At 44.7% G+C, this 18,451-nt stretch overlaps 1 protein-coding gene across 1 annotated transcript in view; it reads right to left on the bottom strand.

Moving 5' to 3' along the window:
* The window catches only part of ZCCHC14 (zinc finger CCHC-type containing 14), a 680,296-nt gene that overhangs the window by 500,995 nt on the left and 160,850 nt on the right, over positions 1-18,451 (bottom strand). Inside the window, exon 3 of the mRNA XM_085639437.1 lies at positions 3,521-3,594. Coding sequence (XP_085495563.1) covers positions 3,521-3,594 — 74 coding nt within the window. The remainder of the gene's footprint in view (positions 1-3,520; positions 3,595-18,451) is intronic.

Genomic DNA, 18,451 nt, shown 5'->3' with positions numbered 1-18,451 from the left:
GAAAAAAGAACTGGCACTCTCAGGCAAACTGCCACTACAGTGTATTGTGGAATCATGCTGTTTTTGTATATACGCAGCAATTTTTCCATGACTAAGTGTTGAGCATTAAAAGGCTATATTAGAGTGTTTCCCACCATTCTCCTACAGCAATCAGGAGAAAAATAAATCTGACAGATTACACTGAGACTATATGGAAAATGTCTTTCAGTGATGAACATTCTTCAGTGCACTTTTCCTGAACTGTTAATATATATTGAAGGAGATGTTCCAGAGTCTGCGCAGGCAGCTGGGAATTATTCAAAGTTTATGACTTCAATGAAGATCCTACGATGCAGAAGACAACTTTATATGCACATTTAGGAAAAAACTATACCTCTGATAGGCTTCCGTTACATATTTACTTCATTGAATTCATGGACAGATCCATTATTTAGTGCTGTTTCCATGGAAAAGGACTCTGCAAAAGGAGTTCTGGTGTCTGTGCATTGCAGCAAGACATATTCTAGCATTTAGGACTATCAATGAAGATCATATGATCGGGAACAGAGAAAATCCCGTGACTGAGAACTTAAGGACCTGTGAGAGAGAGGGGAACTCATTGAGGCTGACACTGATCTAAATAGAAGATATATATTAGACAAATAGTGTCAGCATTTAACGATGAAGATGGGTTTGACTAGTAATGAATCACAAGTTGAGTGATGGTGAGCCATCAGATAATGCACAGTCATTCCACACAATTCAGAAGAGGCAAATTATTGATAATCAACTCCATTTGAAGAATACACCCATAATTGTTGAAGTACCTACTACAACGACTGTAACTGCAACCAGTGAGCAAAAGAAAATGTCCCCATAAACGGCAATCAAGAATTAAGGAAAGCACTGAGCACCGGAAAAAGAGATAAGCGTCATCTTTAGGCATTCAATACCTTCGGTACTCACAATACCTATGTGCACCCAAAAATACATTCCTAGAAAGCAGACATGACACTAGACTGCATAAGCCAGGCTCTAATAACTGACCCTATTAACTTCTCTATAACTGGAAGGAAAATTCAACACAATAATAACAAACAAAACACCACAGTCTTCGTTTCAAGTAATATATGGCCCTAAGAAAACCACCAAAAAGCTTATTAACTTAAGTCCACAAAATCACAGTTCTATTACAGGTAAGACCATAGGGGAAAGGGCTGTGAGGGGTATAAGCTGATTGTTCTACATTAAGAAGCTTTGAGGCTAAGAATGAGCAGTCAAAAAACAGATCAGTAAATGTTAACCTAAAAAACACAAGTAGTAACAGCTCGATCAGTGTACTCTTCCAGCATTCTAAATACACATAAGAAAACAGCAAAGAGAAAAATTGATGAAACAAATGCCACGTGAAAGGAAAGTTCTCTCTCCCACTAGAAGGAGAAGCAAAAAGGAGCTATGAAAGAGAAATACATGCACATTCTTGGAGAGAAAATAAGAAAACAACCCTAACATCTTGCAAGGCATAACCTCAGAAATGACCAATTAGACAATAACACAGTTATAAAAAAAAAAAAAAAAACATGCCATGTAAACTACATAAGGCACTCAAGGATGAAGAACTTTGGAGCTAGTGTTGTAGTAAAAAAGGAGAAAAAGGGAACAGGTTTCGTTTTGGATTGATGTTCTTCCTGAACCATGTCTTCCTGTTACTCATTTTGCAGTTTCAGTGATCTATTTATTCTTCTTTTCTCCTTCTCTTTCCATATTGTGACCGGCACCTTACACACAATTCCTTTTCTTTTCTATTACAGCGTGTATTGTGACTTGAAGTTAGTAGCTCACACTCCTTTCTTCCTTCACATATGTATGTTGCTCCTTACTTGTATATCAGATTAGGGGTTCCTTTTTCTGTCATTTTACAGTGTTCTCTCTGGTCTATATTTGACATAGTCTTGATGATGATCCTGTATTTACAATAGGATCGAAATTTTGCCAACTTACACGCAGCCCCATCTCATTGTATATTATAATTCACCGGCCATGCTGTTCGTTACTGCTTTGATACACACTTTGATCACCTTTATCACATGAGTGAATCACACTTCAAAGAGCACCAAGCTAGTCTGTCACAAGCATCCACTCCGTTGTCTATTACATTTTTGTTTTTCGCATTTTATTTGTACATTAAATACCATTTGTTTACGATTATAGTGTGCTAGATTTACTCAAATAGAGACCCCTGTTCATGCACTTACCCAGATTATCTTCAGAATATTAAGTATCTGACAAATATATTGTTCTCACCAACAGCTCCAAGTTCAATTCATGACCACAGTATGCAGGGTTTGCTTCACTGGAGTAGAACAGTTTTCAAAATATTCTGGTAAATGCATGCACTGTTTCAAGTAGAACCATAACTATTTTTGGTAAGAAGGAAAGGATGCAGTCTAAGCACCTCCTTCTCTCTATGAAAAAGTGGTGCCGTTTTACCAGCAGACATACACTCTCTTAAGGTTTTCACAATTAGGTCTGATTTAACACCCTCTTACTATTTCAAAACTTCCCAGGCTGCCCCGTGATGATTACAGAATTTACATTTAAAATTAGTCAGTGTAAGAGGTTTAGGGCTCTGATGCACATTGTGCAAGTCAATTCTCTGAAGCCATAGGACATGCAATACCAGAACAGGATCAAATAAGTCTGCAATCTTCATAAATCTTTTTAGATCTAGCAACGGTGACTCAGTGCTTTGCAGATGAAAATGTTCTACTCCTCTTTATGTGGCAAAACGTAATGCCTATTGTAACTGTTCAGTTGATAAAGCTTGTAAAAAGCTAAGCAGCTGTGGAAGAACCATATTTTTGATTTAGCACCGCTATTCTTTCCAGCCACAAATCGTCCCATCCACCTGCTAAAATCCATCTTCATCGTCCTTACTAGCCCATGATAGTTTGCTCTGCACAACTTATCCAGCACTCTAGTCACCGTTATGCTCCAGTATCTCAAACCCTGGCCCTGGAATATTAACCATAGCTCCACCTTCTCTCATATAGTCATGTTAAGATCAAGCTTTTTCTGACTTGCATTTTAATTTACAGCAAAACCAGATACTCTTTGGAAGTTGTCCAATGCGGCGAGCAAAGACATCAAGGTCAACCAGGGTCACTCAATGTAAATATCATAGCATTTGCAAATAAATTCATATTTACACCTCTCACCTCCAGTGTGGCGCCTTGAATGTCACAGACTTCCCTGAATCTTTACACCAAGTGGTTTGATCACCAGTCAGGTTTAAACCCACTTAGCAGATGAAAAAGTACCAAAAGGGATCTAAATATCAGCACAGTGATAACATATTTTATACAGTGAGGAAGCAAGTGTTTTGGAAATAGAAAATGTTAATAATAACACATGTATTTATTGCTACATCATAAACGAATATCAGATGTTCTGAATTCTGAACCAAAAACCCCTTTACAAATGTACCTTATTTTAATAATATGGTGGATCAATAATTTCAGTAGGGGAAATTATGGCTTACCTCAAATGAACAATCAGGAGTTCTATCATTCTTCTTGTGAGGTATTCCCTTTGGTACAATCTTTTCAATATACACTGAGGAAATAAATATTCATGTTAAAATATATATATATAATATGTTTTACAACTTCGATTATTATCTATACACATACAACTTCTCCGTATCAAAATAAATGTGAAGAAAAAAACAAAAAGTCCACAATTTTTGCAAAGGAACAAGCGAGAACTTGATTTGAGGTGTCAGTCTTCAAAAGAAATAATAATTTAAAAAAAACAACAACAATAATTAGTTCATTATTACAGGATTGGTCACAGTGTGCACAAGGTGAACTCGAATACACAGCAATGGTTTCAAAAAGAAAGTATTCTAAGCCCTGATATATAGAAGGGACAAGTTACTTACCCTCAATAATGGAATATCCCTAGGCGCCAGATTGGATCCGGAGAATTTTACAGCAATGCTGATGTGCGCTGATAGGTAGCATTATGTGGCTCCATAGTGATTATGAACTGCCCTATAAGTTACGGAGTGGAGTCACGTGATATATGCAAAACCCTAATAAAAACATGTCAAAAAAAAAAAGTTACGGAGTGGAGTCACAATCAAGTGCCATCTCCATGCACTGTCAGTTTCTTAACCTTTCTCCTCCTGCATAGTCATACACACTAAAGGTGACGGTGTCCCAAAATCTAACTGAAACCCTTATTATGTTCAGGAGTCTACTCCAAAGAACTGGGTGGTTAAAGGACGATGACTGGTCGAGGGGCCCGTCTTGACTGCTGAGGCAGTAATGCTCCACAAACATGTGAACTGACACCAACACTGCAGCCTGGCAGATATCAAAATCAGTGACCCCTCACTCCAATGCTTTGGCCATGGACCAAGAGGTGGCTTCAAGTCCTTGAAAGGGTTACGTTTTGGCCAGAGTACAGCAGAGTGTTAGAACTGGGGTTTCTGGTTGGCATAGGTATGCACCATATTCAAGCAGGAACCACCGATCTAGTCAGATGCACACTAAAAGATAACCTGTGCTCACCTTCTGGTAGCTTGGCACAGAGCAGTCAGGCTTATCTATAGAGGTAATGTGTAAAGTATTTGTGTAATACACACACTCTAACCCAATAAAGAAACACCACAAAAATACTCCAGACAGGGTTAGAAAAATAGATTATAATTTATGAGTAAAATAAGACCAAAGTGACACAAATCCAACAAGTAGAACGGGAGTTATACATTTATAAAGAATAAATCAAAAAGTAGTGCTTATTATTATTGTTATTATTAGGGAATGTTGTATAGCGCACAGATACCCCAACGGGGTGTCCCGGCGCTTCTGTGAGAGCTGATGCTGTGTCTGACTCAGTTGGTATCAACAGAAGAGAAAGGTTTTTAGAGCTCTCCGGAAGGGGAGTTCCTCCTGGATTGTCCGGATGGACAAGGGTAGCTTGTTCCAGTGGGAGGAAGCACAGACTTGGAATGTTTTTCCCCCAGAACGAACTTTAACTCTGGGGGTGGAAAGGAGATGTTTAGAGCTCGAGTGGAGTAGTCTGGTATTGCTGTATGGACGAAGGCAGTTGGATAAGTATGCGGAACCCTTTCCTTTGATAGCCCGATGAGCTAGGGTAAGTGCCTTGAATTCCGCCCTTTTATGAACCGGGAGCCAGTGCAGCCTATGTCGATGGGGAGTGATGCGTTCACGAAGGGGGAGACCACAGACCAGGCGAACAGCAGCATTCTGGACTGTCTGGAGGCGACGCTGGAGGCCCAAGGAGAGACCAAGGTACAGTCCATTGGCGTAATCCAGATGGGAGGTGATTAGAGCCTGCACGATAGTTTTCCTAGTCTGGCTGGGGAGGAAATTGATGAACTTTTTCATCATCCTCATCTTCGAGAAACAGGCCGCGGATACCGTCTGGATTTGTTTTTGGAAAGAGAGATTGGTATCCCAGATTACCCCGAGATTTTTAACTGAGTCTTTAGTTGAAGGGGTGTACTCAGTTCAAGGGGCCACCACAGGTTGGGGTCCAGAGGCGAGGGGTGATGGAAAAATATAACCTCGGTTTTGCCGGCGTTAAGCCGGAGGGAATTGTTATCCATCCAGCTTGCGATGTTGCGGAGGCAGTTTTTCAACGGATCAAAGGTAGAATGGGAAGGGGAGTCGAATGAGAACAGTAGCTGTATATCATCAGCGTAAGAAGTGGCCTTGATTCCGGTTTGAGCGATGATCTCGGCCAGAGGGGAAAAATAAACATTGAACAGGAGGGGGCTCAGTGAGGAGCCCTGAGGGACTCCCCACCTGAGAGGGCGACAGTCCGAGGTAAATGGGGGTGTGAATACTGCCTGTGTCCGATTGGACAGAAAGGAGGCAAACCATTCCAAGGCCTTGCCTTGTATGCCTTTTGCCTGTAGACGGTCAAGGAGGATGGGGTGGGAGACGGTGTCGAATGCTGCCGACAAGTCGAGCAACACCAACACCGCTCTAGATCCCTCGTCCAACTTCCATCTGATGGCGTCAGCCATCTCAATGAGGGCGGACTCGGTGCTATATCCGGGCCTAAATCCGTGCTGAGTTGTGGAAGGCACCATTGGTTTCCAAGAAGCTAGCCAGTTGCCGCTGTACGAGTTTCTCAAGCACTTTAGCTGGTGCAGGGAGATGGGACGGTAGTTAGCAGGTTCGGTGGGGTCTGCATTTGCTTTTTTGAGTATGGGAACCAATCTGGCATGCTTCCAGGAGTCGGGATAGATTCCTGTCTGGAGGGAATCGTTCCAAATTTCATTTAAGATGGGATTGAGCAGGGGGGCTAAGGATTTATACTGTTTTGCCGGACAGGGGTCCAGGGGGGAACCAGATTTGCATTTTAGTGCTTAGAAGTCAATAGCGCTTAGGGGTTAATTGAGGTCATGCTAGACCGGGGCAAATCCAAAGTTCAGGCTGACTGCGATGGAGGGCAGATCGGCTACAGGGCTCACGCAGGTACCACTGAGAAAGTACCTTGGAGGGAGCAATCATTGACGACATCGATCCCGTGGATGGAGGCAAAGTGTCAGCGCCAATCAACACTGTAGATGACGGATTTGGCATTGAACCCCTTTGAAATGTAGGTGCTTCATCGGCGTCGAGCCGTGCTGTCCTTCAAGGTGATGTAGTCAATCGGCTCCTGCGTCGAACAGCAATGCGTCGGCTCCGATTTGTGCAAAGTAGTCACTGCATCAATTGTGATGGTTCTGGACAGCAAAAATAACCCTTCACGTGCACAGGACTGGACTGACACCACTTCGAAGGGCAGGACTCTCAGATGGCATAGTCCAGGTGCTGTTGCAGAGTTGAAGGCAGTATTTGATGGCATTGAGACTTCAGAACAGGAGGCAAGCCAGCAAGCCCTTGGTTCAAGTGAGATGGGTAAAGTCCTTGTCCTCAGCAGGGCAGATATCAGCAGGTAGTTCAGCAAAACAGAAAGCACTTCTTTCAGAGAAGCAGTCAGACAGAGTGGCAATCCTTGTAACACAGCAGTCCTTACCTCCGGCAGAGTACTTCACAGGTCCAGTAGGGTCAGAGTCCCAGTACATATACCCAAACATGCCTTTCAAGTGGGTTTTGACTTCAAAGCAGGCCCTTGAAATGCAAAGGTCCCGTTTCATCCCAGCCCTGTCTGTCAGGCTGTCTGCAGGGGGTAATCAGCCCTTTGTGTGGGACACAGGACACTGTCTCTTCTGTGTGTCAGCTCGCCCACCCTCTTCCTACCCAGGAAGAGTTATCAGAATGTAGATTAATGCAGATGACTTCTCTGTCACACCCACCCTTCCTGTGTTTGTGGCTGGGATGGGTTACAGCTACACATTGTACATTCCCTCTAGACAGACATGTATTGGAGACAGGTTGCAAGACACATAGTGCACAAAGTGCAGAGAAATCTCCACTTTCTAAAAGTGGCAAGTCTAAAACAGTAATATTAGATCCAACTTTACCAGCATAGAGGAGTTATCATTACAATTCCAAAGATGTGAAACATGATGCAACTACTCCTTTTTAATCAGAAATTACAGCTTAAAAGTGTTTAAAGAAATTCCCAATGCAAGCCTATGAGAAGAGCAGGCCTCACAGTAGTAAAAAAACTAAATTAGTGGTTCACTGCCAGGACAAACTTAAAAGAGGATATACTACCTTTTATTTACAAAGCACCCTTATGGTCTACCTTATAAGTGACTTATGTGTAATAAAAGACTTTAAGGTTAGGCACGCAATTTTAAATGCCAAGTCAAAGTTGCAGTAAACTGCACACATAGACCCTGCAATGGCAGGCCTGAGACAGGTTTGAAAGGCTACTTGTGTGGGTAGCGCATCAGTGCTGCACGCCCACTATTAGCATTTAGGTTACAGGCCCAGGGTAAATTGTATACTACTTTACGAGGGACTTGCACGTAAACTAAATAGGCCAATTGTGTGGGCACTAATGTTACCATGTTTAGAGAACACATGCATTTTAGCACTGGCAAAGAGCTCAGAGTCCTAAAGCCAACAAAAAGAAGGTCAAGAAAGAGGAGGCGGAAGAAAGAAAAAAGTGGGGATGACCCTACAGAGAGGGCTATTTTCCAACATAGATTATGATACTGAGGACAATCCACTTTAATAGGGTCCCTTTGTACAGCTTTCCTTTTTTTTGCCCCAGAGATGATCACCCACACAATACTTTTTTGTATGGTCAATATTAAGTCCTACAAGCCCTCTTAGGGTCAGGTCAATGAGAGTCTGTCCTCTTCTTTAGAGGGGTTAGCAGGAGAAAAATCCCCTGGCAGAGTAATCGATTAGCCAACGTGAATGGAAATCACAACCTTTGGTTGAAAGGTCACCGTGGTCCTCAGTGCCAATTTGTGTGGAATGGCGGTGAAGGAAAGGCTCTGCACCAAAAGCAACTGTTGACTCATTTAACATGCAGACATACTCACAAAGAGGAAAACAGCCTTAAGAGTCAAGAATTGAAAGACAAATCTGTCCCTCTATCCAGCATAAATAGACTTTGTGGAATGGCGTTTGTTTTGCAAGGATGGCATCAACCATCTCGGTCGGCAAGTCAAAATCATTCAACTGCCGTTGCACAATCTCCACTTATTGAGCTGCAGGATGTGGAGGCTGTTGCCCAACCCTGCCCTGTTGCTGAGACTGGAGATTCTACCGAAGTGCTACTTTGATAGGAGGGCAAATGTTGCCCAGTCCGGGCTCAAAAAAGATGACTTGTGCCCAGTCTGTTCTGATGTCGCTCAGAACTCAAAGAAGGAACGGTAGCTGTGGTAACACATACAATAGTCCTTGATTCTTTTCAAGCTGCTTTGGAGAATACTGTAGCATGCAACATTGTTGACACTGTTTTAGAAGAATATCCATCTAGCCAGGGCAAAACCCACTTCACCTCGAGATGGAGAAGCTTTTTGTAGTCTGCCAGACTCAGACGTCTACTTAGTCTGCTCAGGCAATTTGGAAACTGCTAAGTGATTAGCTTCCAGGATGATGTTCTGCTGATCCGGCCACCTCCAGAGGCTTTTAGTCTCCCAGCAAAAGATACAGGACCCCACTCCATCTTGCTTGTTGCAGTACCACATGGTAAACATATTGGACATAAGAACATGCACCAGTTTCCCTTTGATGGATGGCAGGAAATCTTTTAGGAACAGACCCATCTACAGATGGACCAGAAGACTGATATGCATCTGCTCTCTTCCGGAGATTAAAGGCCTATGATCTCTACCTTCCCCTGGTGACCTTCCCACTCTAGCAGTGCCACGTCTGTCATGACCAGGTCTGGGAGGGGAAGGGAAGGGAAAGCAGCCTGTTGCAAGTCAGGCTGTCATTTGTCTACCACAGAAAATACTGAGCCATTTCTTACAAGATATGTATGGAGTCATAGAAGCGGCACCAATGCTGGGTCCAATGAACCCCGAGGTTCCACTGCAGGGCCGAATATGGTGTCTGGGATGAGGAGGAGAGACAAGTCCTGCAGTGCAAGCAGCCTCAGAGCCGTAGACACTGAAAGCCAAGGTCAAGCACAAAACATAAGGATCATTTCTTGAATATCCAGAACTTGTTGAGGCAGTGGAATGGTCTTGAAAGCTCATGTGTCCTGAACAGCCCCAATGAAGGGAATATTCTGAGTGTGGTACAGGTGGAACTTTGGCTCTAAAACCATAAGAATGTCTGCAGCCAGGAAAAGATCAAGGTCAACTGCCACCCTCCACGCCTGGACCCCGATCAGCACCGAAGACACCATCCGCACGATGAACTCCATCCACTCCGGATCGCCGACCGACCCTTGCCCTCACCACGTCTTCAACAAGGCCGACGCTGTCATCGCACCCCACCTGCGAGACATCATCAACACATCCTTCGACACCGCCACCTTCCCTGAGAGCTGGAAGCACGCCGAACTCAGCGCTCTACTCAAGAAACCCACAGCGGACCCCACCGAACTCAAGAATTACCGCCCCATCTCGCTTCTCCCGTTTCCAGCCAAAGTCATCGAGAAGACCGTCAACAAGCAGCTGGCCGCCTTCCTCGAGACGAATGGATCCCTCGACCCCTCACAGTCTGGCTTCCGAGCCAACCACAGCACCGAGACCGCCCTCATCGCCGCCACCGATGACATCCGAGCACTGATGGACAACGGAGAAACAGCGGCCCTCATCCTCCTAGACCTCTCCGCGGCATTCGACACTGTCTGCCACCGCACCCTAGTACAGCGCCTCAGCAACGTCGGAATCCAGGACAAGGCTCTGGAATGGATCATCTCCTTCCTCGACGGAAGAACACAGAGAGTCCGCCTACCACCATACAAGTCAGAGGCCACCGAAGTCATCTGCGGCGTCCCTCAAGGATCCTCGCTGAGCCCCACCCTCTTCAACGTCTACATGAGCCCCCTCGCGGCCATCGCACGCCTCAGCATAATCTCCTACGCCGACGACACCCAGCTGATCCTCTCCCTGACCAACGACCCCTCCGCCGCCAGAGCCAACCTGCACGAAGGGATGAAAGAGGTAGCCGAGTGGATGACGACCAGCCGCCTGAAACTGAACTCAGACAAGACGGAGGTCCTCATCCTGGGCTCTTCACCCTCCGCCTGGGACGACTCCTGGTGGCCTCCCGCCCTGGGCACCGCACCCAAACCGACAGACCATGCACGCAACCTGGGCTTCATCCTGGACTCCTCCCTCTCCATGACCAGGCAAGTCAACAACGTCTCCTCGGCGTGCTTCAACATCCTACGCATGCTACAGAAGATCTTCTGGTGGATCCCCACCGAGACCAGGAAGACCGTCACCCAGGCCCTCGTCACTAGCCGACTGGACTACGGCAACGCCCTCTACGCCGGAACCACCGCCAAGCTTCAGAAGAGACTCCAGCGGATCCAGAACGCCTCAGCCAGACTCATCCTCGACATCCCACGAACCAGCCACATCTCCGGACATCTGAGAGACCTACACTGGCTCCCCGTCAACAAAAGAATCACCTTCCGCCTCCTCACCCACGCACACAAAGCCCTACACGACCAAGGACCGAGCTACCTCAACAGCCGAATCAACTTCTACGCTCCCAAATGCCACCTCCGATCAGCCAACCACGCCCTCGCCGCCGTCCCCCGCATCCGAAGAGCGACGACAGGAGGAAGGTCCTTCTCCTACCTGGCCGCCAAGACCTGGAACTCCCTCCCTACCGACCTGCGCCTAACCCAAGACCACCTCTCCTTCAGGAAGAAGCTGAAGACCTGGCTGTTCGAGCAGTAGCGGCTCCCCCCTTCCCCCAGCGCCTTGAGACCCTACGGGTATGTAGTGCGCTTTATAAATGTCTTTGATTGACATGCACACCTGACCTCCAAAGGTGGGCAGAGACCTCTGCCATCACTTTTGTGCACACCTAAGGGACCAAAGGTAGAGCCAAAGAGGAACAAGGTAAAGTGAAAGTGTTCCCGACCCACCCTGAACTGCAAATAACGTTGATGGGACTGCAGGAAGAGTATATAGAAAGGGCCGAGAGCCAAGATGAGCCTGAGGCCTTGGCCCTTACTCAGAAAGAGGGAGTAGGGTGAATAGCACCCTTCCTCCATCTTCAAGTCCAATGCCCTTTCCACTGCATCTATGGACAACAGAACAATGACTACCTGCATCAGGATTGTGGAGTGTTCCCCTGAAAATGGATGTGCATAGGAGAAAGGCAGGGTGGGGAACAAATGAAAGGAAAGGAGTAGCTCCTTTGAACAATTTGTAAGGTCCACCTGTCTTATGAGGTACATTTCCAGCCAGGAAAGAAGTGATGTATTGTAACTTCAGAATGCCAGGCATGGGCCTGTATGGGCAAACTAAAGAGGCTTGATTGCCAGAGCCACAGCAGGCAAATTAATTTGAGGACTGCTACTCCAGCTGGTGCAAGCGCTTTTGGTGTGACCACGTCCTTGGCCTCCAATGGCCTAGGTGGTTTGTTGTAGTACAGGTTGAAAAGACTGGCACTGTCTATTAGTTTACTCCCTGAAGCAGTGCCTAAGCTTTCAGTAGTGGCATGGAAACTGTTTAGCTGGTAGTAACAGCCCTAAAGACTTAGTAAAAAGGTTGATTAGTTGGCAGAGTAATTTACAGACAGTCTCGCCACATCTGATTAGCCTTGAGCCATCAAACGGGCATATCCATTAAAAATATTTGTGCATCTCCTGAAAAACCAGCTGCTCTCATTCAAGTGGGCTGCCTGAGCACAACTGGTGCCAATAGCTCCACCCATACAATCAGTAATGTCCACACTAGCTCAGAGAAAATAATTAGCAGCATCCTGACCATCAGGTACCATTCGGACTTGGCAGGGGCTTAGAGACAGCCAACAAAATCGCGCTAGCCATATCCCACAATGCATGTGTGTACCATCCCAGGTAACAAAAGGCATTAATGGATCAGCGGGCGAAGTAAGCTGAAGAAAACATTCTCCTTCCAAAGGCATCAATTCTTTTTGATTCCCGGTCCAGAGGATTGGTTAGAAAGGTATTGGAAATTACCCTGTCAGGCTTTCTAGTGTATGATAGGACCCAGACTGTCGTCTAGCCGCATGTTGACTAACCAGAGGACAGCAGCATGGCTTGGGCAAAGTCAATATAAGAGCTTCATTAACAGCTTCACTAAAAGGCAATAGCTTAGATGAAGCTGACCCAAGTTGATAAATCTTAGTCAACACTTTTGTCACTGTTTAAAAAATGGGCAATTGCACATCACATCTGCCCTCCAAACCACCACTTCAAACCAGGCATCTTCTTCCGTTGGGGTTCCATATGATGACTAAATCACGTTTCAGGAGATCAGTCTAGCCGTCTGGTATTTTGGAGATCTATATACGAGGCTTAATCAGTGTAAAGAGTGGGAAGATAGCCTGATGGTAGGCTGTGTGTGTGTTTTATCCCTCACCAATTTTTATTGTTCCTATCCTTGCACTGATTTTAAATGGTGAATTGTTTTTCTTTACTTAAATTTAATGTACGGTTCTCTTACCGCCTTCTTGATACGGGATACATTTGATTCGCTTCTCCGGTCCGCCGTGGCATTCCGTGTCGATTGAGCAGAGGGAAGTGGAGCTATTTTAATTTGGAAAGCAGCACTTCCAGCTGAGTTAGCAGCCTAGTGCTTAAAGGAACGCCCATACATTTGGCATGCTGGGACGGACGTGCGCAGTGGGCGTGCTGCTTGAGTGCCGAAGGCACGCCAAAGACAAGCCCATCTGCGCCATGAGCCAGGACCCCTGGTTCTTGCACCAGGGAAAAGCATAATATTCTCGCTTACTCCATAAGATCAGCTTCGTAGGTTACGGGGTCAGGGAAACACAGCTGCTTGTTACCTCCCCCAAAGCTCGGAAGTACTCCCGACTGACAACATCATTGCCAGCCCCGTCTGTAATTTTCAGCCCACCTCTATGAAACCGGGCTTGATGACAACTCGGGAAGTTTCTCTTTCCCCTGGCCTAGGTGAGAATACCCTCTTTGGATTTTTCATCAACGCCATATCACTGAGGAAAATTAAAACTGAGTTTTCTGACTTCATTTCTCATCATGAACCAGACTGGGTGTTCGTTACAGAGACCTGGGCTAAGGACTCTTCAGGTCCTGACCTGGTTGATGCCATTCCACAGGGATATACCTCCTCCTGACTTGATACAACAGGAAAAATTGGGGGTCGGTTGGGTATTATCTATAAGGCTTTCTATACTTGCTTTATCGAGCCCCTATCTAATCCCAAAGACTCATGTGAAGGATTATTTTTCTCTCTAAAAGTGTTCCAGGCAGAAACTTTTGCTGGACTCCTCACTTACAAGCCACTGGGACTTGGGTCCCCTTTAATCATGGAGTTTGCCACCCTTATAGAACCCTAACTTGGGAAATAAAAAATCTTACCCTCTTGGGAGATTTTAATTTTGACAGTGCTTCCTGCAAAGTTTCACAGACTTTTAAAGATATGATGCTGGGCTGAGGTCTTGACCAATTAGTAAAGTACCAGCTACCCATGATGCAGGACACATTCTTGATGGCGTTTTCTCTAATGATCATTGTCTTAGGGTCAATGAACCTCTTCCCCTTTCTTGGTCTGATAATCACGCTGTCCCTTTTTCCCTTTCTTTCCCGGCAATACTTGAAGATGCTCCTAAGGGAATTCATAAGGTGCTTAAAAGAAATTAGAAACGTATAAGCAAGGAATCTCTTCTCTGGGCATTTAAAAACCAACACTGGACTGAACATAATGATCTTGCCACCACAGAATACTCGAATTGGCTCATGTATGCCATTGATTTTCTTGCTCCCCTCAAAGAATTTTATTCAGGTAGAAAAAAGCCCACTGTGCCTTGGTTTTCAGAGAGGGGTGTCTATCTGCTTTTCTCCCTCTATCCTATGAACAGACTGACCAGCTTTAAGGGATCAAATTAGGTTCCCACTTGAACCTTGCTCCCCGAAATTGATGAAGTTGGGAGGGGACATTATTATTTCCCACAGCACAGCAACTATCAATCAGACCATTTCGTCTAGATGCCACCCTCATAGATGGAAAACTGCAGTTGTCAAGCCTTTGCTTAGAAAAAACTAACCTGGATCCGTCTGAGTGGAAAAACTATCGGCCCATTTCCTTATTACCTGTTCCCGCCAAAATCTTGGAGAAGCTCCTTAATGCCCAGCTGATGACTTCTTTGGAACAGCAGCATTTGCTTGACTCCTCTCAGTATGGATTCAGGAGTAACCGTGGGACAGAGACTGCACTAAAATCTGCAGTCAATAACATCTCTATCATGGGGCGTGGCTTGGACGCCGAGGGAAGATGGCGGATCTCCGTTAGCTCCGCTTGGACGCGGTGCTTTGTAGCTGTGTGGAAGGCTTCCCAGCGAGCTGCGGGTGCTGTCTCCAGAAGAATTCACCAGCGGAACATGGCGTGATTCAGAATTGCCCTTCGTCGGTTGTTTCTATCACTCCTATCCCTCGGAGACGTGGAGGTTTGATTTCCTGAGGTAATGCCCGACGGCGGCCATTTTATATCGAGGCGCCTGTATCCCACTCCTGAAGCACCGCGCACGCATTTCCTGGATCATGCTTTGATGCTTTACTGCTTCATTTTTCTCCGAGAGGGAGTCTGTTCCAAGTTCAACAGTTTCCATTAGCCCCTGGCCATGCTTGTTCTATACCGTTTTTCTCTCAGGAGAAGATCTCATAATTTTGTCTTTTCTTCAGAAGAGCCGTGATTAACCCCTATTTCCTGAGCAACAGGTTGGATGCAATACAGCTTCGTATATCTTTTTCTCTTTTGTCCTAAGGTGATGCTGTAACGGCTTTACGAGTATTTTTGCCAAACTTTACAGCGTATGAGAGAACTCCGTATACTTTTTCCCGCCAAGAAAGCGTCTAGTCGAATTGCCAAGATGTCTAATGACTCCCATCCTCCGAGTAAACCATCTTCTTCTGGCGCAAAGCCTAAAATGCTGAAGAATGACCCGCCCTCGCCTATTCTTTCGTCGCAAAGCCCAGTTCTAGATAATATACTAGAGGAAGTGCGTGGTCTTCAGCCATTTATGGCCGCCACAAACGAAAAATTGCAACAAATAGAGGACCGATGGATTGTCATGGAAGGTAGGGTGACTGAGTTAGAACAGCGTGTCAGTGACGTTCAAGATGTCGCCACAAAAATACTGTTATTGGAACAACAGATTCACAAATTACAGCTCCATACTGAGGACTTGGAGAATCGTAATCGAAGGAATAACCTCCGTCTTTTTGGCTTGCCAGAGAATATTGAGGGTCCTGATATGTTGCTTTTCCTTCGAAAATTCCTTCATGACCTTTTGGGCCTTCAGTCATCTACACCTTTGAATATACAGAGAGCTCACCGCCTAGGTCGCCTTCAACCGAATTCCACTAAACCTCGTGGCATTATCATGCTTTTTCTGGAGTTCACTGAACTTATGACTGTACTCAAAGCAGCTAAACTTAAGCGTCACCTATCGTGGTCTGGTCACAATATCTTTATCTCACAAGATGTCTCCAATGCGACCAATGCCCGTCGCAAAGAATTCCTTGCATTGCGTCCACAAATGAGACACTTGAACGTCCAGTATGGCATACTTCACCCCTCCATCTGCAAGATCACCCACGACGGCCAGACAAGATCCTTTGATGACCCGGGAAAACTGAAACTGTTTCTCAATAACATCTCCTCTCGCAATATGGACACAAATCATTGAGCTCTTAACAGCTTTTAACAGCTTTTTTCTGGTTACCTTAGATACCTCTTATACATAGTTTTCTATATGCTTTATTGCTTATTGCTTATTGTATGTTTGTTAATCACGTTTCTTCTTCTTTGTTATTGGTTATTCCTGTTCAAACTCTCTTTTCTCTCCCTCATCTTTTTGCTCCTTTCTTATAACTACCTAGGTTATGTCCTGCTTCCAACTTTATCCTTGTGATTTACACCGCTGTCTTCTCTCCGGTCTCATCACGCTCCAACTTTACTTTTCTATTGTTGTCTTTCAGGTCTGGACTCTTTTCCTTGACCTGTTTTCCTTCTCTACTTTCCTATGCTTTTTACGTCTGCTCACCTTCTTTTCTTCTCCTGCTCTTTCTCGCACTTTCTTCTTTCAGTCTTCCTCCGGTTGGTGCGTCACTCTCTTCCTTTTTCGAGATTTTCCATGTTTTCTCTTTGCTCTTTTCCCTTCATTTTCTCATGATTATGGTGCTTGTGGACCTCTCTTCATTTATTACATTGTCAAAGGCTTGTTGATTCTTCTTAGTAATGTGATTTTTTGTTTTGTTGTTCCCGTTTGTAACCCTTATGCGCATTTTGTCTTCCAGTGTCGTTTTGTCTCTGAAGTATTCCCACACCATGTGTATCACATTCCCTTGAACCTCGCGTATGTGTAATTTTGTTACGTGGAACGTACGTGGTCTTGGAAATCCTGTTAAAAGACAAAAGGTAATTTCTCATTTATCTAAACTCAATTCCCAAATTTCCTTTCTTCAAGAAACTCATTGTAATGATGTTGAGTCGCTGAAATTAAAAAGGCAATGGGTAGGCCAAGTTGTTTTTTCCCCTGCTGTTGACAAGAAGGGGGGGGTTGCCATATTGTTTCACAAATCTTTATCTGTGCAAATTATTTCCTCTCAAAATGATGACGCAGGTCGATGGGTAATGGCCAAGATTGTTGTTTACAATAAAACGTTAATCTTGTTAAACATTTATGGCCCTGTGAAACCGGATCCAAAATTCTGGAATGATATTAAAATTCTCCTTTCCACCGCTGATTGTCCCAATATTATTGTAGCAGGCGACTTCAATCAATGGTTGGATCCTTTCTCGGATCGCTTATCAAAGTACAAATTTCAGCCGGATAAGACCCATAAATCCTTTCAATCGGCCATTGCCTCTCGCCCACTGTATGATGTTTGGAAAACCTGTAACCCCGATTTGTTGGAATATACGTTCTTTTCTAATGTTCACCAAACCCGATCCAGAATAGATTATATCTTGGCTAGCAAATCCCTTCTTCCATGTATCCAAAAATCTGAAATTGGCTCTATCTTTATCTCAGACCATGCCCCTGTCTATGCTGTTTTTGACCTTTCTCTCACCTTCACCAAATATAATCGCTGGAAGTTTAACACTCACCTCCTTTCTGATACAGCTTATCTTAAAGAAGCCACTTCCTTCATTAATGAATTTTTCACCTTTAACAACCCATTAGACACTTCCACTTCTAATAACTGGGATGCTTTTAAGGTGGCGCTCCGTGCTTTTACTATTTCCTTTGTGTCCCGGAAGAAAAAGGCCAATGTGGAAAAGTATAAGGACCAATTACAACAGTTGAAAAAATTAGAGCAGGACTACTTTTCCTCCAAAAATGCTGACTCACTTAGGAATTTAATTACAGCCAAAACCAACCTTAACAAAATTGCTACTGTTGATGCCTGCAATGTTTTACTTAGAATTAAGTCTAAATTTCACGGAGGGCAAAATAAAGCAGGTAAAATGCTAGCGAACTATTTAAAAATTCGCTCTGAACGTAAGACTATTGGTCCTATCATGGATGAATCCACCAATAATCTGGTGTCCTCTGATGAAGAAATTGCAGCGGTCTTTCATGACTATTATCGATCTCTTTATTCAGATGATACATTCCCCTCCTCTCATAATCTTGATAAGTTTTTTTCTGGACTCCCTGCTCCCCCATCTCTGAGTGCTGAGTTTTCCGCTTTAGAGGCGGATATTACCCTTCAAGAGATTCTTACTGCCCTACAAGCTTTAAAGAAATCAAAAGCCCCCGGCCCGGACGGATTACCGGTGGAGTTTTATTGCACTTTCAAATCTTTGTTTGCCCCTAAATTATTGCAGCTGTTCAATTCCTTCATTGCTGATGCGAAAGCATCTGGCTCCTTTATGGAT

The sequence above is a fragment of the Triturus cristatus genome, chromosome 12 (genome assembly GCF_964204655.1).
Source record: "Triturus cristatus chromosome 12, aTriCri1.1, whole genome shotgun sequence".
In the NCBI taxonomy this organism is placed as follows: Eukaryota; Metazoa; Chordata; class Amphibia; order Caudata; family Salamandridae; genus Triturus; species Triturus cristatus.
Note: the sequence above shows the minus strand (reverse complement) of the source record. Positions and strands in the feature narration are given on the sequence as shown.